This window comes from Anomalospiza imberbis, chromosome 8 (genome assembly GCF_031753505.1).
Source record: "Anomalospiza imberbis isolate Cuckoo-Finch-1a 21T00152 chromosome 8, ASM3175350v1, whole genome shotgun sequence".
NCBI classification, from domain to species: domain Eukaryota; kingdom Metazoa; phylum Chordata; class Aves; order Passeriformes; family Viduidae; genus Anomalospiza; species Anomalospiza imberbis.
In genome coordinates this window covers 11557786-11580505 of record NC_089688.1, presented here as the reverse complement: position 1 = coordinate 11580505, position 22720 = coordinate 11557786, and the positions used below count along the sequence as shown (strand labels likewise).

General features: G+C 40.8%; 2 protein-coding genes and 1 long non-coding RNA gene across 21 annotated transcripts in view; all 3 read left to right on the top strand.

Annotated features, from left to right (window-relative positions):
• The window catches only part of ZMIZ1 (zinc finger MIZ-type containing 1), a 717720-nt gene extending 709718 nt beyond the window's left edge, over nucleotides 1-8002 (top strand). For 18 of the 19 annotated variants that reach the window (XM_068197344.1, XM_068197354.1, XM_068197360.1 and 15 more), the window contains one exon: nucleotides 1566-6025. In XM_068197344.1, the coding sequence (XP_068053445.1) occupies nucleotides 1566-1673 (108 nt within the window). In that variant the 3' untranslated portion in view covers nucleotides 1674-6025. Of the gene's footprint in view, nucleotides 1-1565; nucleotides 6026-7320 lie in introns of those variants that run through there. The other variant, XM_068197351.1, reaches the window with a different exon arrangement.
• Nucleotides 8003-10504: 2502 nt separating this feature from the next.
• On the top strand, nucleotides 10505-13601 carry LOC137477949 (uncharacterized). Its single transcript, XR_011001302.1, has 3 exons — nucleotides 10505-10718; nucleotides 11846-11902; nucleotides 13455-13601. It is a non-coding gene; the product is annotated as an uncharacterized lncRNA (long non-coding RNA).
• A 1309-nt stretch (nucleotides 13602-14910) lies between these two features.
• PPIF (peptidylprolyl isomerase F) lies at nucleotides 14911-22151 on the top strand. Its single transcript, XM_068197340.1, has 6 exons — nucleotides 14911-15203; nucleotides 17189-17219; nucleotides 18064-18152; nucleotides 20288-20384; nucleotides 21117-21192; nucleotides 21594-22151. The coding sequence occupies exons 1-6, from the start codon at nucleotides 15015-15017 to the stop codon at nucleotides 21727-21729; spliced, it is 618 nt and encodes a 205-aa protein (XP_068053441.1). The 5' UTR covers nucleotides 14911-15014; the 3' UTR covers nucleotides 21730-22151.
• The last annotated feature ends 569 nt before the right edge of the window (nucleotides 22152-22720 follow it).

Sequence of the window (22720 nt, the reverse complement as noted above, 5' to 3'; positions counted from 1 at the left end):
TGAGTTGTAAAATTGTAGGACAAATTCAATAACTTTTTTTATTTCTCCACACTTGGTGGGGCTGCCATTTTCTTTTGGACTTTTTTTTTTTCTTTTTGGGTTTTTATGATATACTCATAAAAATTATGATAGTAGGTGAACTACATTTAAAAGTCTCATATCTCTGTACAATGACAATAGCATTTTTATCATGAATAAAATGAGGTGGTAGCTTAAGAAGAAGATTCCTTCTGGGAGTTTCCGTTTATGTAAACTTGACATTGCATTATTTCAAAATGCTTAGAAAGCAATAAACTTTCTTTGGCATTTCATGTTTAGCTTGTTGAAAATTTTGTTTATCCATATAATGTTAGAAAATGAAATTTAATTTGCACAAGAGTAATAGAAGCATATAAATACAGTGTTTATTTGTTAAATTGAAGTAGTGAAGCTTTTGGTTTTATAATATTTGAAAACATAGAACAACTTAAAATTAATTTCTTGTACCTAAGTTTTTTAAAACAGTCCATATTTTTCTGTCTCTAAAACAATGCAGAACATAAAAGGGCTTTATTACAAACTGTTCCCTGCAATTTTTTATATATGACACTTTTATATTTGCCCAGGAAAGGGTGAGATGCATTATAGAGCAGAAAACATTGCCTGATGCACAACCCAGGAGTTACAATGTGCTTGTCATCTGTCAGATCAAGAAGAATGTGTTGTGATGGTTTGAAAAACAAAATTTTATAATCGGAATACAGTATTAATGGAAATACTAATTGAAGTCCCATAGCTATTCAGTTTGATACTTTAAAGCACTGTGCAGATTAGGTCATATTCTGTTGGATGGAGTGTTATACCTGTGACCCTTTGAAATGTCTGGAATTGCATGTAATGCTGCAGTCAAGTAAGTACTTCCAACCACTGTAAACTCCTGCCACAGAAAGGAGAAGGACTTAACCCAGCTGCCTTGCCACTCCTCTCTCCATACTCCTCCTCAATTGTTTTTTTTTCCACTTTCCCTGATTTGTTGATTGCTTTAACCCTGGGTGAATTTCTTGCTCCAGGTCACTGTCCCAGAGCTTAGATCAGTGCACTGAATTCCTGAGGGTGAGGAAAGGACAGGGCTGCCTCCTTCTGTAGAGATGCAGGCTTTGGGTGGCCATCAAACTAATGTGTGAGAGCCAGACCAGCCTTTGCCCATCTACCTTAAAGCTCAAATATGGATTACTCAAAGTGCATGTTTCAAATGTTTATGCAGTGTTTTATAGGAAACATCTATAATGAGCATTTATCCAGAAGTTTTTGTCGGCATCACGAGCCAGGCAATATGATGGGGAGGTGGAATGAGAAACCCTGAGATAATAATGTAATTCACAGGTAAAAACTGAGTCACAGAGACTTGCACAAGCAATTGGATACTGCATCATCTGAGGGTGTTAGGCTTGTGATGCTGCCTTCTGTTGTATTTGGATATATTGTTGTGAAAACCAGATTCTAGGAATGTGTGGTGTTTAATCCCTTTCTTTTCTCAGTTGTGTTTCTGTTATCTGTAATTTTTATTTTATCTTTGTATTTTATAGCTGCTTCCAGAACTCACAAATCCAGATGAGCTGCTTTCATACCTGGATCCTCCTGATTTGCCAAGCAATAGCAATGATGACCTTCTGTCTCTCTTTGAGAACAACTGAAACCATATGTATTCTACCATCCTTTTCACTTGTTCACACGTGTGTGGCTGCACAGCGAGGAATCTTAACACTCCTTTTCCACAAGAGAAGAAAAAAACCTCACAACTCGATCCAATGGTGCACTCCCTGCTTTCTTCATCTCAGAACTGCTTTTGTTAGCTTCAAAGACTGCGAAAGTGACGGGAGAAAATAATACAAAAGTTAAATAAATGCAGTAATCTCCGAGTCTGCCATGCTACATGTGACAAAGAAGCATAGACAGTTGTGCAGCTATTGAAAACCCCATTTGGTGTTCATCTTCTAGAGAGAGAGTTCTGTGATAAACATAGTGTGAAGTATCTTGGCAAAACCGAATCTTGGCAAGGGAAGAAAAATCAACAGAATGGAACTGTCTTTAATTGACCCGTCTCAGAGTGTCTTTACAATGCTTGTTCTTCCATTTTTTTGAAACTGTATCTCCCTCTATCCCACTTCTCCTCTGCCCCCCTCCAGCCATGGGTTTGCCTTGGAATTATTGTCCTGGCCACACAAAAAATGAAAAAAAAACCACCTACAAAGCTCGAAAAAGCACAAATCCTACAGTCAAGTGGCAAAGTTAGGGAAGACACACAGGCCTGTCAGAGGGAGCCAGCAGTTTAGCTAATGCGACTTCAGTCCTGAGATCTTCAGGCCGCAGCCGTGGGTGTCAGGATTTCTGCAAGCACAGGGATCTTTACCATCTCTTTGCAGAGGATTCCTCTGGCCCAGCACACAGATTGGAAGCACCCAGGAATATTTTTTTAAAGTTTGCAATGTTTAGGGATTTTTGTGATTTGGTTTCAAATCAGTACCATTTCTGACTGTGTTAACATCCAGCTGTAGAGATTGCTGTAATAGATCTTTTTGCCATGTATACCATGCATAATGGAAAAGAGAGGGAGGGGGGATGCAAACCAAACTGTTCCTGATTATTACCTACAGCCTTCGGTGCCCCAAGAGTTTGTGTCACTGTCTGTACTGCACAATGCATAGTAAGACAAGCTGGGTTGAAGGCAGCGAGGAAATCATTGCAGGATGGAGGGAGAGTAACATCATTTTCTGCATAATTATTTTTAATAATCAGCTTGAGAAGGGGCATTGACATTGGACAGACGTCTTACAGCTTCATTTTAGTTTTACTTTGCATTCTGTTTTCGTGACTGTTACAGATACTTCCGCCTTTTCCTTTTCTCCTCCTTCAGTTTCTTTTTTTAAACTTTGGCTGCTGGGATGAGCTCTTTCTTCTGAAGGACCGAGTGTGGGGAGAATAAAGTACCTGTCAGTAGATTGCTACTGCTCTCAAGAGACCCTGCTGCCATAATTACTGTCTTGCCCCTGTGATCTTTGCTTCTCGTGTAGTTGCTGCTCCTGCATGAGCTTCCTATTGCGTCTGTGCCCATTTCTGTGCTCTTTGTCTCTCTCTCTCTCTTATAAATGATGTACAGTAGCTGTGTAAGAAGTGCATGTGTGCCAACTTTGCCCTCGTGGTGCAACATTTCAGCTTTTCCCCACTGTACAGTTACTGGTTTTGTTTCTTTTGATACTAAAGCATATTTGACCCTACTCCTTTTCCTCTTCCCAAATGCAGTCAAACACCCTTCATTTGCTCGTCACAATGCATTTTAATCTGAAGTGCCAGGCAAAATTTTGTTTGTTTCTGTCAGTTTGACTAGATAGCTTTCTAGCCCTCTGTGTTTAGTTTGCAGTGCTGTAAATGGCATCCTCTGTGCTTACGACTCTGGGTTTGCTTTCCTCACCAAAGTCATATTTGTAAATTCTCTGCATTTTTTGTTTTATTTTGCTTTTTTTGTTAATGTTTTCCACTACTGCTGTACATGCATTGTGGTATATATATGCTAGTCAGCAGCACCTTGCTGTAGATATTAAAGGAAATGGCGGTTTAGTTCTTTTATTTTCCAGTAGGAGTATTGAATCTGTCAACGTATTAAGTAGAAATGGTCCCACACTTATATTTTTCCTCTTTCAAGTTTTTTTAAGAAAGGCGCTGTTCATTATGCAAAATCAATTATTTTAAGAATTGCTATTGTAAATATCTTTGTGAATATTTTAGTATCGTCTTTGATAATATTCAACATTTTCATGACCTGGTTATACTTTTGCTGGTGTTTTTAAATACCTTGTCTGAAGAAAAATATGGGTCCTTTTTTAAAAAAGAAAATTGAGGGTTCTTTAACAGAGTAAGGGAGTTGGGTTTTGGGTTTTTTCCCCCCTGTTTTCTTTTGGTAAGTTAGCCCAAATTTCATATCCATTTATATGATGAATAAATTGATACATCAGGCAGTACCTGGATAATGAGGGCCCAGCTCTGTCATGGAAACATAATTGTGTTTGCCTAGGGAAAAAGTGATTGCCTAGGTAAAAAGTAACCCCAACTGATCAACCAGTGTTCATTGAGTGTGGGTGATTGTGAGCTGGTAATGGCAGAGTTTGTTCATTTGCCCAAGTGAGCAGAACACGTAGGACCAGCTGTCTGACCAGGTAAAGATGCACTAAGGGAAGCAGCAAATCTTTATGGTACCGTATTTATATCGCTGTACTGGTGCTCCAGTCTCTGAAACTGGGGCAAAGACACTTAGGGATGTTGGTGGGTGGGGGAGGGAAACAGTATAGTATATTTTATTCTGCTTAGAAGTGTCTTTTTTCTTATGTAGGCTTGACAACCTGTAGAGGATCTGTGCAGAATATTAAAGAACCTTGGTGTAATACATGGTAATATGGTTGTGGTGTGGTGCTGCTATCACACAATTCCTAGGAAAGACCATTGTTCAGTTACTGATACGGATGTGTTGTGTAGCCATTTTGCTGTAGTAGTTTCCCCCTGTTTTATTGCTGCATTTTTTTATATAGGTCTGGAAATCATGTGCAGAGGTGGCTAATGATAAACTGACTTTATGCCCTTAGAGTTAGTTTTTTTCTATTTGGGGGGTAAGTTCCTTAAGCCATAGGTTTGGGAATAAAGAAGATTTCTCACTATTAGTTGGAACTGGTTGCTCTGATTTTTTTAATTGATTCTATTTCATGTTTTCATTCTCCACTGATTCCTGAGCAGTTAAGTTAGTCACCTAAAATTAATTTTCTCTTAAACACAATATTAGTATTTTAAGCCAGGTATGTTAAGGATTGACCTTTTGCTAACTGCTAGTATTTAAAATGTATCATTTAAAAGTACCTGTTGGAAAGCATAAAGGGAAAAAAAGCCCCATAGATATTAGCAATATGTTTGGAGTAGTGTTGGCATCTGCTTTGTACAGTAATAGATAATTAAAGCAGACGGTTGACATCTTTAAACTTACAGAAATACTTGGTTTCTAAGCAGAACTTAAAAAGGAAAGTACAATTTTTACCCATCACCCAAACATTGGACATTTGAGACAGTTTTAAAATTTATCTGTCACCTAAAATCAGGTACTGTATAGTGAAGTCAGTATGAAAAAGCTTCTGAAAATTTAGTTATTTTTTTATCTGTTCACTGCCATACTAAAGTTTAGTGGGAAAAACCTAGCAAATAGGGTAATCACAGTCATTTCTTTTAAAGCTTAATTATTATAAGATTCCAGTAGCATTTTTCTTCTTTTTTTTTTTTTTTTGTTTGTTTACCTTTTAATTGTTTCCCTATGGAAGTTCATCTGGGAAAGAACCCACAGAGATCTACAGTTCTGCTGCCAAGACATTATTATAGGACTGACAGTACACGCCAGTGTCTGCAGCGGAGACTCAAGGGACAGCTGTACATATGTAAATGACAAATAGAGACATGTTAACAGAAATGCATTCATTTTCCTTGGAATGTGCATTGTTTTTATTTCGCAGGAAAAAAAAGCTTGAAGCTCCATCTTATGTGGAAAATGAATCCTGTTTGTTAGCGTTTGTGGAGTCTCAGCATTTGTTCCACTTTCACTTCTGTAATATACTCTGATCCTTTGTTTTGTTTTGTTTTATCTACATGTAATATTTAGCTTACGTGTACTAGTCTATCACCTGTGTATTTTTAGGGTGCTACAGAAATAATGAAGAAAAATACGGGGATTAAAAAAAAAAAAAAAAAAAATTGTAACCAAATTCATACTTTGTACAATTTTTGATATCACGATCAGAGGAGAATTAAAAAAAAAAAAAGTACAATCTGAGGTAACATGCAAAAATGGCCATTGTCTTTGTTTGTACATTGTATGTACAGTACAATGCAATCATTTCATACTTTAAACTGGTCAGAAAAAATAATTGTGATTTTTAGTCTTGCAAAACTGTATGTAGTTAGATGATGTGACAACCTAATATTTATCTAATAAATATGTATTCAGATGAAACCTGTATATTAGGTGTTCATGTGGTTATTTTGTATTTAAAGATCAAATTATTTGACTATTGCTAGACATTTATATACTCTATTGTAACACTGAAGTATTCTCATTTGCTCATGTTAAATTTTTTTTCCTAAATAAATTTGCAAAATTAAGGTCTGAATAATTGGCAGCTGATTTGTAAATTTTAAGTTTCATTTTGAAACCATGAACTTCCCCTTTGTCCTCCCTGGTTTGAGTTAATGTGGAAGTCAGTTGCATGCGGTGTACCTTTTAATCAGAGCAGGACTTGGTGCAGGAAGGGAAAGGTGGGAACCACCCTGGAGACCAAAGATAAAAAAAGATTATGAATGCAAATATGGGATCACACAGAAAAACTCCCTGCCAAGCAAGGCATTGGTAACTTGTTGTTCAGTGTGCAGGGCACTGCCTCTCTCTCAAACAAGTAATAATTACTTTGAAATTAAATATTTATGTGATATGAATAACAGGAAAGGATGGCTTCTCTCTGGAATTGGCACATGTGGAGATATTAAACATCTAGAACTTTTGTTTTAAATTCTTCCAAATTTGATAGTTTTCTTTTAACTGGAACCTGTCATTAAAGTGAAATTAGGTAATTTTTTTTCTTAACGCATCTCCATCTTAAAGTTGAAGCATTTGGTTTCTAAATGCAGCCTTTGAGTTACGAACCTGCTTAATTTACCCACCTGTTCAGCTGTAAGCAGCCTGAATGGTGACACAGGGAGTACACATAGGATATCATCAACACACAGAGGTCCTGTCCTGGTGGAGTTCTGCACAGAACGGAGCCACAGGCATCACTCACTGCATCTGAGAACTTGTTTTAACAGATCTACTGAGTATCTCTATTTGCAGATGGTATTTCTGAAGGCGTTTAGGCAGAACCCACCTCTGAAATACATTCAAATACCTCGGAACAACCAACCATTTCACAATATGAGTATCTATGCAAGCACATACAGCAATTATTCCACACCTCCACAAGGGCACTAGTCTTTGTTGTTGATTGAGATACACACAAGTGTGTGTGTGCTTAAATATATATATATGTATGTATGTATAAATCTAGACTAGGGATTTATTTTCTCAAAATTGGTAAAAATAATTTGTTTCTGACTCTGAATTTGTGTCTTCCTTGGCAGCACTACCCATTCCAGTGGAATTTTTTGGATAACATAATAAAACCGAGTTATAGTGTACACTGTAGTGAATCAAAAAGTATTTATCCATTTCAGCCCATAATTAATAACTATCTTGGTTTAGGTATTCTGTTTCCCTGGAAGCTCCCCAGAAGTGTCAACAAGACATAGTGCAAACTGACTTTGGCACTGTACAGCTCGACGAAAGCTCGTGATGTCCCTAAGCACTGTACATTTTTCAAGCTTTGAAGTCTGCAGAGGCTGCAACAATCCTGAAAGTGGTATTTCTCCCAGATGGCACCTGAGGACCCCAGGATGGGTAAGATGCGTGTATACAGTTGATGCTGGTGTCTCCTATGTCCTGGCAGTGTGTTCTGTGTGTCATGCACTCTTTATGTGCTTCCACAGAGCCACCTACACGAGTATCTGTCTGTGACTTCTCTGTTGATCCACATGCTAATCAATTGTTGAACAACTTCAGAACAAGCTTATTTCCCTGCATTTCTTCTCTGCTCTTCCTCATCAGGATGATCTCTGATTCATGTTATTTTGTTTGTGCACATTGTATTCTGTTGCCATGCACTTGACCGTGCTTTTTACAGGAGTAACGTTGAAAACAATTAGGAACATGGAAGGGGGACAGACCTATTGTCTTTTTTCTGCTTGGACAATGGGGATGGGAGTCCTGTGCATAGACCTGTTTGCCTTCATTTAAAGTAACCTAGTTAGCATATAAAACAGCTGTACAACACTCACCTGATACTCTATATGTAATTCTTTGTTTTCCTTCTCAGTTTCCCTTTAAAATTAAAGAATGTGTTTTTTACCTTTGTGTACCTAGTCTTATATTTGCATGTGTAATTAACCAGAACTCACTTCTCTATTATCTGCTTAAATTCCACATCTGTACAAATCTTCCTGCATTCATAAAGGTTCCAGTCATGAACCTTTCTTTTTTACATTTTTAATTATTACCAATGTGTCACCTTATTACAGTTTTCCACTTTGTGTCAATGAAATCCTACTGACTCTTAGGTAGGATATTGATCCTAATGTCTGTCATTGCATCAATGCACTACAATGCACTACTCATATTTGTTCTGTCTAAAAAGAACACAAGATTTTTCTTGTTTCAGACCACTGAAAGCTTCTGCTGAGATATCTTGTTTCCATCAGTCTACAGAATTTTCCAGGGGAATATAAAAGTGGCTCCCAAGGAACCTAATCAATGATGCAATTTTGTTTGCAAAGAAAGCAGAGAGCAATTAGATCACAGCTCATGCAGGCATTAGCACACAGCGTGGCACAGGTGGGTTGACAGGTTGGTTTGCCACATGGTTCATCCACATTTCCAGATACTCCTTGCCTAGACCATAATTGCTTTCCTACAATTTAAGTACAGCCTTCTGCTAAAATCCTTCCCTTTCATGGACTAGATGAGATAAGGTTCCTTCCCCGTCTGTTGAATATGTCTGCTTGGTTTGTACAGTATCTTTCCAAATACTGAACTCACCATACTTTTTGATAGATCCAGTTACACACAGCAAAGTTAACACTAGTATGTACCACTCCTAAATACATTGGCTTCTCTGCCCTGTTTTGGGTCTATTAGACATCCTAAGAGGTAGATTTAGGATTATCGATTCTGGTTTTCCCATAGGTCAGAGTTATTTTTAATTGACTTTCCAGTTTGTCCACAGCTGTTTCATGATGTTGGTTGTTTTAGATATTGCTAAAAATATTCTGGCACATTTAATTTGTCACCTTGGTCTCATATGAACACATTGATTATTGTGAACACAGAGATAGGTTACTAATTTTAAGAAATTGTAAGTAGTTAAACACTAGAAAAAGAGAAATACAATTTTTTGATATTTTGGTTTGCAAAAACAATTGAAATTCCCCATATTTGTTGAATAAATGCTGGAGTTGAAGTCTGAGTGTGTTTTAAATACTTATTGAAATTTATTCAATTTTTTTTATATTTCACAATTATAATCATTGCTCCCTTTCCTTACTTCTGTGTTTCTCAGAATGTACATTTTTAAGACATGGAAGATCAGTGAATTTTACCCATTTACACATCTAGTTAGTGACTGGCTGTAACACCCAGTTCAAAAAGTCATTCAGAATACATTCCTTCACAAGAACTCCTAGCAGATTTCCTTTCCAAGTTATGAATGATGGTCCCTCTGGGAAGAAGCATGGCTTCCATATTGCCACTATCAAACTGATGGCAAAATGTGCAGAAGTGCCACTGAATCAGAGAAAAGAATTTTTTACCCTTAGCTTCAAAACATTCACCAAATGCTTCATTATCCAGAGATTATGTTATTTGACTGTAAATGTGACACAAGTTAATTTGCTTCTGACAACTTGAGAGCTCAGCTGGTGGCACATTGTGTATTCAGGTGATGGTCACGTGCAGTTATGTCATACAAGTATGTCATAAGGTTCCATGCTAACTCATGTAGTACTGCTGTTACATGCTGAAAGTAAGCAAAACTTTCAGGAGGGAAATAGCAAAAAAGCAAAGAGGAATCTGAGATTCTGTGTGGTGAGATTGCTTCCAGCAGAGTTGTTCATTACAGATTAACTGGTGGACTTTTTTTAGATTTGTTACATCTCTAAAGCCTTTAATGTCTAGGTGATTCTTGTTCAAACTGATGTTGTCTGACCATTTTTAGCTTCCAAGTGTAAAGTTCCGCAACTAAATAATATGTCCCAAAACTATGGTTATTGTTAGAATTAGTTTAGAGCAGGCAGGATAATTCATCTTATACAAGTATACAAGGTATACAAGGTACAGAGGCAGCTGTTGTCTCAAAGATGTGCTATACAAAATGCATATTATATCTATATTAAATATAGGTATAGATCTGTATTTTATAGATTTACACACAAGACAAACTCAAGGAAAACCCAAGTCTTTACCAGGCAGCTGATTAAAGCTCCAGTCTCATCTTACTTATACAACATGAAGTATCATGACTACCAATTCTTAAAATATTTCCAATACTATTCCCTAATTACTTGTTCCTCGAACCAGAGGTGGTAAATTAACTGAACTGATCCCTGTAAATTTCAAGTTGTGTTACAACTGAAATTTCTGTGGTTTTAAAGGTAGAAGGGCTCCTGTAACTCTTAATACTGTTTTTTAAGTATGCAGTATCTCCCCTACCCACAGACAAACCACCTATTGATGTCCTGAAGATTTGTGAGGCCACTGGGAGTAGTAGCTGCATTTTTCCTGGAACCTAAAACCAGTACATTTAAAATGCCTAAGTGCTTTGCCAGGCTGCTGTGATCTATCTGTTGGCAGCTGTTGCAGTGTATGGACAAACTTCTGGGACACTGCAGGCCCTGGGCACTGCATAGAGGCACTGTGACACATCAGCAGCAGGTTGCCATGCATTATGCAGGGAGATTGAGTAATGAATTCCGGGCAAGCAATGTCACTCAGAAGTTCTGAAATGAAAATGCTAATCACAGCTGTAAAGAGCATGAGTGGATTGAGGTTTTTCTTGTATGACTATTTGTAGGTAATTAGAATGAAGTCATGTGGGGAAACTGCTCCTTTAAGTACAATGTGTGTTGGAGAGAATGTTCATGCAGTGAGCTGAGTTACTACAATTTCCTAAGAGGAAATGTGGATCAGGGGAAATATTTATTAGCATTTTTCTTTTTATCCCTAAGTGTACCTATGTGGCCACTCTATGCCCTTTGAGCTCTTGTATAGTTTAATTTCACACTGCAATCACTTAGTGTAATGGAGGTCTTTCACCATCTCCCCCATTCCAGTCCCCATTCATAAATAAATGCATATCACAGACACAGATCACAGAGTTCCTTTCCAGCTCTTCACTCATCTTCTAGCTTAGCCAAAACCTTGAAGAAAATTTTAGGCTGAGTCTTTTGAAGTGCAACATATCCAGGCTCTGCAGGTGGAGTGTGGGAATGTCCACTGCATATTCCTGCTCTCCTCACTTAAAATCAAGCTGAGTACCTGTATGACCTCTCCTTATTCTAACAGTCCTGATTAGCAGAGTCCTTGAGATAACCATGTCCCATATGTGCATTCATTCTTATGAATGTCAAAATCAGTATCCTGGGAATTCCCTGTACCCCAGTATAAGTGATGTTCCTGTGCAATGCACTTAATGGTAGATTACTGCAGCCTGTATTTGAGTTTTTATTTGCATGGTCCAAGCATGGTCCAGCACCATGAAGAGCATATCAAAATGGGCCACAGACTGGTCTGAGTTCCATGTACATGCATTCTTGGTAGATTGCAAAATGCAGTCTTATCACATCTGCCAACAGCATCAGTCCAAGATTAACAATTAACCCACATTCCTTTGTCACAAATGAGTAGGCATGCAGCTGGACAGTTAGAATCAGCAATGCATATCCCCTTTTCATCAGTGAACTGTCTGTCTGCTGGGGTAACACCATTTCAAGACCCTTGAAATCAAAATTCCCAAATTTTAGGTCACCTTTCAAGCATTTATTCCTTCTGTTTCTTTGGAAGAGCCACTTGACAGCTCTTGTTTTTTGCCTGTCTTGGCACAGCAGTGGTAATATTTAATCAGTTACTGAACAGCATTTTTAAGACTTTGAAGTTATAAGTTATATATCAGCATGAAATTCTGTTCTTGTATCATTCAAGATTCTTTTTCCTGTGCAAAAATTTCTCTGCTACAACATAAGAAGGGTCCTTTAGTAGGTGGTTTTTAAAATTATGCATTTAGAAACTAATTTCAAAAGGGCCCTCCTTGTTTATCCATCTCTAACTTCTATGTCATTATGGGGGAAGGGAGAGAGGATGATGAAATCTGTAAGGGCGGGTACCCATATCCACGAGAGCTCTGCTGAAGCAGCTCTTTTGACTTTTGTCTGCTCTGTTGCCTAACTAGTTTAGTGTGGGTGCACTCATTTTCCAGCTAATATTTATCTCCCTGCCACATGTTGCACAGTTTCAGCGATGAACAAGTCTACAAATGGATGTGTTCAAAGCTCCCCTAAAATCATATCAGTTTGCTGAGCTAGCTCTAAGCCTCATTTGGCAGTGATATAGTGGCCTTTGACAGTTTTTGGAGACCTTTTTCTGTCCTTCTTGGAAAGTGACCTCTGTAATTCACAAGTTCCTAGTCAAGCTGTCTTCATGAGTTGTAATTCATCTGACTCTGCAGGAGTAGACCATAACAAGTGATTTAGTAGCTCCATTGCATAAACCTAGAGATAATAATTCAGTCCATATTCTCAAATACAAAAATCACTGCTGTTTTGTCTTCTCACCAAGGCCTGCAAATGAGGAAAACTATTGTTTGCTCTACCAAAGATGTCTGTGAACTCTTCTGAGCAAAATAGTTCAAAGCTGTTTCACTGTGTTTCCTAAGTGTGAAACAAGATGGTATTTTCTTTTGCTCATCTTTTGTTTATTAAATAATAAATCCTTCAGGGCCAGATCTAACCATTGTTCTAGGTATAAACAGAACATGTAATTTTGATTTAGGCTTCCAGTGGCTACTTCAATTAAAACATTATTAAAAAGGAGTGTGAGGTTTTTTATGGTCACTAGAAAATTGGTTGATGATTAGATTAACAGAAGTCAAAATTTACCGAATATAGACTTGAAGCTGAGAAGATATGACAAGCTAGGTAGAAGTGCTGATTTAGCTCTTATTAAAAAAAATCACCTTTAGGTTATTGGTAAAGAAATAGAAAATACCAGCATATCGTTGTATGCACAAAGTAAGTCATTGTTCATCCTCATCTTGAATACTGTGCAAAGTGCCTCTTATCCCAAAAATCTGTAGAAGTGGAACAGCTCAGAGAAGGATAATAAAGATGACCCAAAGACATGGAAGAGCTTTGTTATAAATAATCACTGAGTTGGCTGTGACTCTTCAGTCTTGAAATGAGAGAAGAGCTGTAGGTCTGTATAACAAAGATAGATACCAAACAATTTGTCTCCTCCAGCACAAGAAGTAAGGCACATTGATGAAGGCAATTGGAGCAATATTCAAACAGGTTCTTGATGCTCTGGGCAGCAGGCCTGTGGAAGGGCAGCTTCCAGTTCATCACCAAGGAAGCTGATGATTTAAAACTGGTCCAATGAGTGGATAAGTACGTGGGAGGAACAACAACAACAACAAAAAAAGATGGCTACATACCAAAGTCAGCTCAGGAAGTCCTCTAGAGTGAAAGCAGTAGCAGGTTGAAAGCATACTGGCCTATAATACATGCCTCCCCCCTCCCTTTTCACTCCTCCTTAGGCATTTCTGTGGACCCTCAGGGCAAGATGGACCTTTTGACATAGCTTTATATGGTTCTGTAGTTACAGAGTGTGGTACCTGCTATAGTCATCCCTACAGCATCAGCAGTTAAGGGTCTCTCTGGAGCATGTGCCTGAAAAATGGTGTTCGTCCTCCATTGTTTGTAATTGACGTTATAGTCCTGCCCTGATCTTTGTGGTCGTGGCAGTGCCTTGATTGACAGCTTTCTGTTCATTCAGTGAATGTCACCGATGCTTGACATTCACCGATGCTTTTAGATGCTTGACACAAAGAACTTAGGTGGGATCGAAAGTTTACTTGGTTGCATTACTGTAACCTTCATTAGAATAATTCTAATTTATAATATAAGAAATGTGAAAACTATTAGAATCGTGCTTGATTTTTTTTTTTAGACATCTTATGGCCTTAAGAATTTGAAGAACTTTTGGAAGTACTTATACCTGGAATCAGGATGGCAACTGGAGAATTCAAAGTAATATCTAAATATGACTGACATATGTACAGAGTACTGTCATCCAAGTTGCTAAATTAAGAAAACTTAAAATTATACGTGTTGTTATTTTCATATAAAACACGAACGACAGTTCACTGTATTAAACCGGGACTGCTGTTACTCTCTTCTGTAATCGCTCGGGCAGGTTTGCGGCCCCAAGCGCAGGGCGGGCTCTGGAGCGATGCTGAGCGCACGGCCGGGGGCTGCGGCGCGGGGTGACTCAGGGACACCGCCTGTTTCGAGACGCGTCAGTGCCGAAACTGCCGGGGAGCTGTCGGTGAGTGACGGGCAGCCCGTGACTCCCGTGTCCCCGCTGATCCCAATTATCCCGCACCTGTGACAGCTGCGCCGCCTTCCCCGCCAAGGTGCTCTCCGGAGCCGCTGTGTGGAATGATAAAATTTTAGAAACTTTCCCGTCTCTGTTGGTCTCTGGGGTAAGGGGTCCGTGAGGAAATGTGCAAAAAACCCTAAAAGAAACCCACACGCAAACGGACAAACGAGCCCCCGCCAAACAGCCCCTAACAATCGACTTGCAATGGTGGGCGGGGAGGGCACGAGGGGTCCTCGGCGCTGGCCGCCGGCTCCGCGCCTTCAGCCCGCTCCGCCCCTCCCGGGCCCCGCGTTCAGCCCGCTGGGCTCCGCCCGGGCCCTGCGTTTAGCTCACTCCACCCCGCCCGGGCCCTGCCTTCAGCCCGCTGGGCACCGCCCGGGCCCTGCGTTTAGCTCACTCCACCCCGCCCGGGCCCCGCGTTTAGCTCACTCCACCCCGCCCGGGCCCTGCCTTCAGCCCGCTGGGCACCGCCCGGGCCCTGCGTTTAGCTCACTCCACCCCGCCCGGGCCCTGCCTTCAGCCCGCTGGGCAGCCCCAGGGCGCCTCAGCCCCAGCCGCCATCTCGCCCTGCGCTGCTGCTGCTGCCGTCGCCGCCAGCGGGCGCTGCGGCGCCGCGGCGGAGCCCATAAAGGCCGCGGGGCAGCGGCGGCGCGTCCTTGAGTTTTTCCGCGTCTGTGACTCGCAGCGCCCGCTCTGCGCTCTGGCCACCCGCGGGATGCTGGCGCTGAGCGCCGCCCGCCGCCTGCTTCGCCCGCCCGGGGACCTGCTGCCGCCGCCGGGGCTCGCCTCCATGTGGGCGGCCGGTACCCGCGGCTGCAGCGGGGCCGGCGCCGGCTCGCCGAACCCGGTGGTGTACTTGGACGTGGGCGCCGACAACCAGCCGCTGGGACGCGTCGTGCTGGAGGTAGGGGAGCGGGAGCTGCGGGCAGCTCGCCCGGCGCAGGGCCCAGGGGACGGTGCTGCGGAGCGGAGGGCGGCCTGGCCCCGGGCATGGCGGCTGGGGAGCGGGCAAGGTCAGAGCGGGCGGGCAGGAGAGCGGCCCGGGGGATGGCGGGGCTCGCCCGCCTGCCGGAGCCGCTGCCTGGCTGCCCTCCGGGCTCCTTTCCGGGAGCGAGAGGGCGGTGGTAGGGCTCGGATTGGGCACTGCTCTCGCTGAGCCGCGGCCCACCTGTGCCCGCAGCCGGTGCCCTAAAGCCATCCCACGGGACGGCTAGGGGAGAGGCCGCGGCCCTGGTGTGGCTGGGAGCGTCGAAAGAAGGTCACTTGCATAGTGTGTAAGCAGAAATACCGAACAAGAATGAGCTTACTGCTGTACCGCTGCCTTGAGAGGGTCGAGCAGTGTCCCAGCGGCACCGAGGTCCCTCACCTTCCCGCCGGGGGCTGCTGCTCTTGGGGCAGCCGGCCCGTGGAGCCCTTCAGGCGCGCCTCCAGCTCCAGCCTGTGTTTTGCTGGGCGCTCGTTGTGTGGTTCGTTTGAATCCTGAGGGTGTCCAGCTCCGGAGGCGCTGCCTCCTCCTCGAGCCTCCGGCTGCACGTGCAGCGAAGGGCGCCGCGCTGCTGGGAAGGCAGCAAGCTCAAGAGCCGGCTACCAGCTGGCTCCCTCCTTGAGAATCCTGTCTCTGAAATGCTCGGCCGTGTAAAGAAGGCCTGAAGAGGAACACGTCTGTAATCTCCGTGAGCACCGTGTACACGTTATGTACGTGCGACCTTAGGGCCGGCATGTGTTGTGTGTGGATGCGTTGTGTGTGGGAAAGAGTGAGGGCTGTGCTCCAGAACCACGCACTGGAGAGCCAACAAAGCTCCTAGGCGTGCTGCCTGCTGAGCAAAGTCAGTGTGGCCTTCTGCCTCCACCTTGGGTCTGTATTTGTAGAATTTTTTTTAAATGTAATTCATCAGAGTTCTCTCTAAAAGAGGCTCCTTTGAGACTAGAGTCCAGTATATTTTTATTTATTGACAGTGTTAGCATATGAATAAATTGGAGTTTTCCAGCTCTTGTGCTCTCAGGAGGTAGCATTTTGGGGAGTCATGGGTAAAAATAATACTCTTCAAGTTCCTTATTCATTAATGAAAAATCTGGTTGGTATTATAAGAAAAATAGCATTAATGTTCCTGTACTTCTTGTGGTACCATTTAATTTCTATGCTAAAGTCTTTTAGTGTGCCCAGTTTACAGAAAATCTGAAAGCATTGCAGCATCACCTTGAATTTTTTGTTAAGTTGTCGTGATCATCAGCTGCAAATTATAGTCATCTGAGAAGAGAAGCCTGGGCAAGGAACATTAAGTTCTTATTGCAGACATGCTGTTTCAAGGTGTCTGCTGGTGGTCACTGTCAGGATGTCCAGCTAGGTAAAACTTTGGTCTGGCTGGTATGGCCACTTTTATGTCCCTTTTAAGATTAGTAAAAAGATGTACAGTAATCAAAATCAGAAGTTTTCGCTGGTTGCAAATGTGTATGTAACATCATAAGTTGTTTTTGATGTTCAGTTTCTGCTCTTCTGTTTCCTTTGCCTTTTCTGTCGTTTTCAACTGCTGGTTCTGTGCAGGGAGTGGAGGAGGACTTAGGTCTCTCTAGTTGTATTCAAACTCTGATCCTTGGGGTCCATAGTGAAGATTCTTCTTAGTTACCATTCAGTTTTGTATTGATCAATAACACTGCTCAAGTGGCTCTTCATTAACTGGCTAAAAGCGTCATTGAGGGGATATTTTTCATTGCTAGCCAAATGCTTGGAAAGTTTTGAGGTATTCATGGAATTTTTGATGTTTTGTGATTTCAGATAACTCACCACTTTGGGAGAGGGGTTCAGCTGTACCCGTCTCCCATGTAAATGTTTTTCTATGTACATTTGAAAAGGCTGACTTATGAATTTGTCTGTTTATTTTTCTTTAACAGCTGAAAGCTGACGTGGTCCCAAAGACAGCAGGTGAGGCAACATCTTCAGAATTTCGTACTTAAGTAGTTATAGATTGTGATTTGCAGGAAGGAGTAGGTTATTTTACCCTTTACAACTATTTTTTCATGTTCCATCCCCATTTGTTATATGGAGAAATATGACAGGAAGTATTAGTAAGGAAATGGAATTTGTTACTTTTGCAGATAGTTTAATTTGGCAATTTTCACCAAGATAGTACAGTTCATATATTGGGTTAACAGTGCTGAATAAATACGTTTAAAACCACACTTGCTGGCATTAAGATCACACCCCAGAGCGAATGGGGAAGGGCAAGTGAAAGGGATGGTCTTTCTTAGAGTTTCCAAAGCATATGTGGGGGTTTTTTTTTACTGGTCACTAGTGAATTAATTTTAGAAAGTTCTTGTGGTTTATCATTTGTTTCCTTCCTTGTCTGATTATTTAGCGGTTCTGAAAAAAACTTGTACTTTTTAGTTCCTAGTAGGCAAATATCCTCAAAAAAAAGACATAATCCTCACAACTGCTATAAAGAACAAAGGCATACAAGTCAGAAAGTGAAACCTGTGACTGCAGGCAAAGGTGGGGGGAGTTGGGGAATTGCAATCACAGCAAAATAAAAGGGAGATGAGATGGAAAAGGCTTATGTTTGTACCCTGTCCTGAGGCTAAATAAGCTTTGTTTTCTTGGCTTTATTACCAGGGTTTTGTTAAAGTATGGAAATAACTAATAGATTGATAATACTTTAAAGATGCAATCAAGTTTCTGAAGTGTATAATCTTGGGACATGGTTAATCTAGTTGTGTTTGTATTGCCACATCTGATGCAGAATGTAATACTTTATGCTTTGTTTCTACAGAAAACTTTAGAGCTCTTTGTACTGGTGAGAAAGGATTTGGGTATAAAGGATCCACTTTTCACAGAGTGATTCCTTCATTTATGTGCCAGGTAATGTTGGGGGCTTTTTAAAATTTTGTTATTAAATTTATTTTTATATTGTTTACATATTTGTAGAAACAGACTAGCAGTAACATTTGAAATGGCTCTGCTCTAACCTTTGCTAACAAAACAACAAAGAAGTGATAGCATGACTTGCATTTCTGATGTTTTGCAATGGCTGTTGCTTAGCTCGTCTTTTGTACAAATAAACGTAAGTTATGTGTAGACGGTCAAAAGAAGCCTGTCTGAAGGCTTTCTGCTGTAGTAGAGCAGTGTACTTTGGTGTGGGGCAGAGTTGACAACATGGCACTTGCTTGGGAGAAGCAGTTGTGGGTAGAATGACAGTCACCTTACTGTTCTCTGAGAGCTAATGAAACAGTGTGTCCATTCCTTATTCCCAGCAGAATAATCTGTTCACAATAGACAATGTGTTTTAGGGGTTTTTTAATGTCTTTGTAATGCGGAGGAAACTGGGAAACTAGAAGGGTTGGTCGGGGTTGATTCTTGGGGTGATGCACCTAACATGGATTTTGTTTTGGTTTAAAGAACAGATCTGAAATTCTGGACAACAGCCCATGCATATTAACAATTTTTTCTTAAACAGCAGCAACTAAAATAACAACAAACCTTTTGAAAGCTTCTTTTTATACTGTGCTTGGCATATGAGCAGGATGGAGCTGCTGTAGTGCGCTTGATTCTTGGTGGTCCTCTCTTATCTTAAAAAAGGGTACATTTCAACAACATTGCATTGTTGAATGGCTTTGTAAAAAACCTGAGAAAATTTCAAGAAAGTTTGAAGGTTATCAGTAAGCGTGCTTTATTTATTAACTGATGAATGTGATTGTCTCCCATCCTCGATTATTTTTTTAAGCAAAAAACACATCTATTGGAACAAGAAGCCCTATTTGTATGACCTATTTTTAAGAAGAAAAAAAGGGACAGGTGTGCTGTAAAAAACCTATTTTCCTGCCTTCAAAATACAAACTAAGGGTTTGTGATATTCACAGAGGGATAGAGTTTAGAAGTCTTTCTGGGATCAGAAACACAGAAAAATTTAAAAAATACAAACCCTTCTTTGAATTCTGTCACGAATTTGTGAAGTTCCATGTAAGTCTGTTCTGCTTGCCTGCCCTGCTTTGGCCCTCCAGATGGACTGGAAATCAGGATATGAGATGGTATGGTGAGATAATGAATTGATGTTTAGGAATTTCTCAGAGGTCATTGCTGAAGTGGAAATACTGTCATAGGTTTCAGCAATTTTCAAGTGAGAGAAAACCATAGTGACTTCTGCACTTGTTGAGATGGATCGTTAATGTGATTCAGGCAATTGGTATGGCCTAATTGAAGGCCATCATATCCGGGACTCGGCAATTCCACGTCTGCACATGGCATGCAGCACATAGTTCTGGGACTGCGTAGGAGTAACTGTGACACCACCTGTAGGAGACTACTCAGGGTGACAAGGGGAAGCTGAAGGTCACATGCAGTACCTGTTGTGTATGAGTTCTCTCTGGCACAGGTGGTGTCACTCCTGCAGAGGAGATGGCACGTGGCTGGGAGCAGTGGTTAGGAGCCACCTTCGCAAGTCACCGTGGCTGTGTTTTTGGTTTGAACTGGTTTTTTGTGTTTAACCTGAGACGGGTGGTCACATCTCTTCTGGCAAGCAGCATGGAGTCAGCTAACATAAGCTTAACGTAGCCCTGGTGTAACAAACAACAAAACCTAGAAATAGCAAAGGGTAATAATGGAGATCCTGACCACTGTTTATACCTGTTGGAAGAAAGGAGGGGGAAAAAGGAGTTGGGAGGTGTTACCTGTGGTAATGCACTTAGGTGATTTGGTTTTGAGGCCTTTGAGGTGTTTCTTAAAATTACTGCTGTTTGTTGCATCACTTCTGTGAGAAAGGCTGGTAACACAGAGAGATGGTTGTAGGAGAATATCAGCAATATCTGGAGCAGAAATTTTTAGCCTGACTGTACCTTCATATGGTTCTAAATTGAGTGGCCATGCTCATCCTTAACCTGAAGAAAATTTCTTAATGTTGTCACTTTTAAATTAGAGCAAGTGTGTGTGTGCAATAACATTACTTCTGATATGAAATAGTCCATGTGTGTTAGTAGAGTTAATACCTGTTTCTGTTTCAGGGTGGTGACTTTACAAATCATAATGGAACCGGTGGAAAATCCATTTATGGCAGTAGATTTCCAGATGAAAATTTCATACTTAAGCATGTAGGACCTGGTAAATAAACATTCTCTTTTTACCTTTTGATGACTATAACCTATAATTAAGCATTGTTTATGAAGATGTGTTTTTAAAAAAATAAGGTTTTTTTAGATTTGCGGGTCACTTGGTAATTACAGAAGTATCAAAGAAATTTAACAATGTGTTGTCCCTGGCATATGCTTATTTGTGTGGACTGCTCTACAAATACATGCCGGCCCATAAGGGGCTTAAAAATTCTCCAAAGGTGAAATTACTGCTTTCATAAGTCATGGACTTCAATTTTTACTTGGAGATTACTGCAGAAGTAAAACAAAGTGATAGTGATCTGGATTTTCTTATTTAGTAGGTAACATAGGTATGTCCTTTTAAGCTCAAATTAACACCAGAAAAAGCAAAGGAAAGGCCATATAGAAGAATATCTGATTAAATTCTGTAGTCTCTCTTTTTTGCATTGTTACTTCCTTGTCCCAGGAGACTGCTGCTGTTGAACAACAGGAGAGGTTAGCTGGTGTTAATTGCGTTCAGGGCATGTACAGCTAATTATGTTACTAACACTTGCTCTGGAACCAAGGGAGGCTGGGCAGAAGGGAATAGTCCAAGGCAAGAAATTGGCATTAGAAATTATTTGGAGATACTGTGAGACCATCACATCTTCTGTCAATCTTTAGTCTAAATGTGCAGGGGAAAATTGTCTTTTCCACTGCATTCCTGTTACACCAGTCTAACGAGCTGCTGCTGCTGTTCCAGGTGTTCTTTCAATGGCCAATGCAGGACCCAACACAAATGGATCCCAGTTCTTCATTTGCACTGCAAAAACCGACTGGTAGGTTCTCAGCCCTGCAGATTAACCTCATTAATTGATGCCTGAATCTGGAGGGTTTGGGGTTTTCTTAGGGGTTTTTTTTATGTTGCTTGTGGCTTGATATTTTTTTGTTTGGTTGGTTGATTCTTTGTTTTGTTTTTACTTCTGAATTACTTCATTCCAATGGAAAATAAATTGATTTTGTTACTTGAGGGAGGAAGGACTGTGACAGCAACAAGGCTGCTATCCCTCAGAATGTTTCTAAGGTCCAGAGCTAAAGTCATGTTATAAAGCTTCATGTTGCTTGAAGGGCAGTTGAGCCTTTGCCATAGAGTTGGTCAGCAGGTGAGAGCTATGAAGATCTGCTAACACTGTCTTTATGTTGTTTTAAGTAAAACTGCCTTTGTATATTTGTTTTACAGGCTAGATGGAAAGCACGTTGTTTTTGGGCATGTAAAGGAAGGAATGGATGTAGTGAAAAAAATTGAGAGCTTTGGTTCCAAGAGTGGAAAGCCTTCCAAAAAGATTGTCATTACTGACTGTGGCCAGCTGTCCTAACCTTTTGCCCTACCCTTCATGACAACTTGGATGCTGTGAAAAATGAATCATAAAAACAGCCAAACTTTTCTTATCTCACAAGTAGCACCTATGGAACCATTTTTTTTTAATTTAACTTGGTCCAACTTTTATATTTATATTGAATAATATTGATTAAAACCATAAAATAGTAACTGAAGCATGTTGCAACTTCACCACCATGGTAGTCACATTGGTTTGGTAGAGTCCCGTTGTGTTTTTCAAGAAGTGCTAAAGTCACCCAGGGTGTACCTGACTGCAGTGTTGATACTGTCCTTAGTATTTGGATGTTTCAGCTCTTAGAATGGGTGGTGGAGTTGACAGCAGGGGTTCTGCAGTTGGGGGTTAGGTATAAATTGAGAAATGTGGTGTTTCCTTTGGAGCTAATAAATGCTTGTTCTGTTGTTTTTCTCGTCATTTTGAAGCAATACTACTGACCAGGGCTCTCAAGGCTGTCTGCAACAACACTGGCATTTTCTTTGTGTGTCAGTTAAGTTCTATCCAATAGATTCAATGGGCATCTGTGGGTTTCTTAAAAATTAATTCTGGTTTAGTCTTTCTTACAGTCTCAAATTACTTTTTAAAAATAAACTCTACCTTACCTGCTTCAGTGGAACAATTTGACTTTTGGGTTAAGTAAATTGCTTTAGGTTGAGTTAGACTACTACTGAAGCTCTACCTGGCAATAAGACCTCACCTCAATCCAGCCAAAGAATCTCAGGACTTTTATTATTATAGAACTGTGAACTTGAAGTGTGCTTCTGCTCTGGGATCTGGTTCTATGAGGAATACAGCTCAGTTCTCAATATATGGCCTGTTTTTGTACTTGGAGAATATAATCAGTATAGTGAGCTTGCTTGAGTGAGAAATAGATTTGATTGCCTTTCTATCAAGTTGATCCTGTGAAGTCAGCCCAACTTGGGTATTACTTGGATTATGATTTCTTCTTGTGCATCATCATCATCAGTCAAAA

Coding starts and splice junctions, on each gene's coding strand:
- PPIF (XM_068197340.1), top strand. CDS start 15,015: ATGCTGGCGCTGAGCGCCGCCCGCCGCCTGCTTCGCCCGCCCGGGGAC. Junction 17,220..18,063: donor CGTGGTCCCAAAGACAGCAG/GTGAGGCAACAT, acceptor TTGTTTCTACAG/AAAACTTTAGAGCTCTTTGT. Junction 20,385..21,116: donor ACTTAAGCATGTAGGACCTG/GTAAATAAACAT, acceptor CTGCTGTTCCAG/GTGTTCTTTCAATGGCCAAT.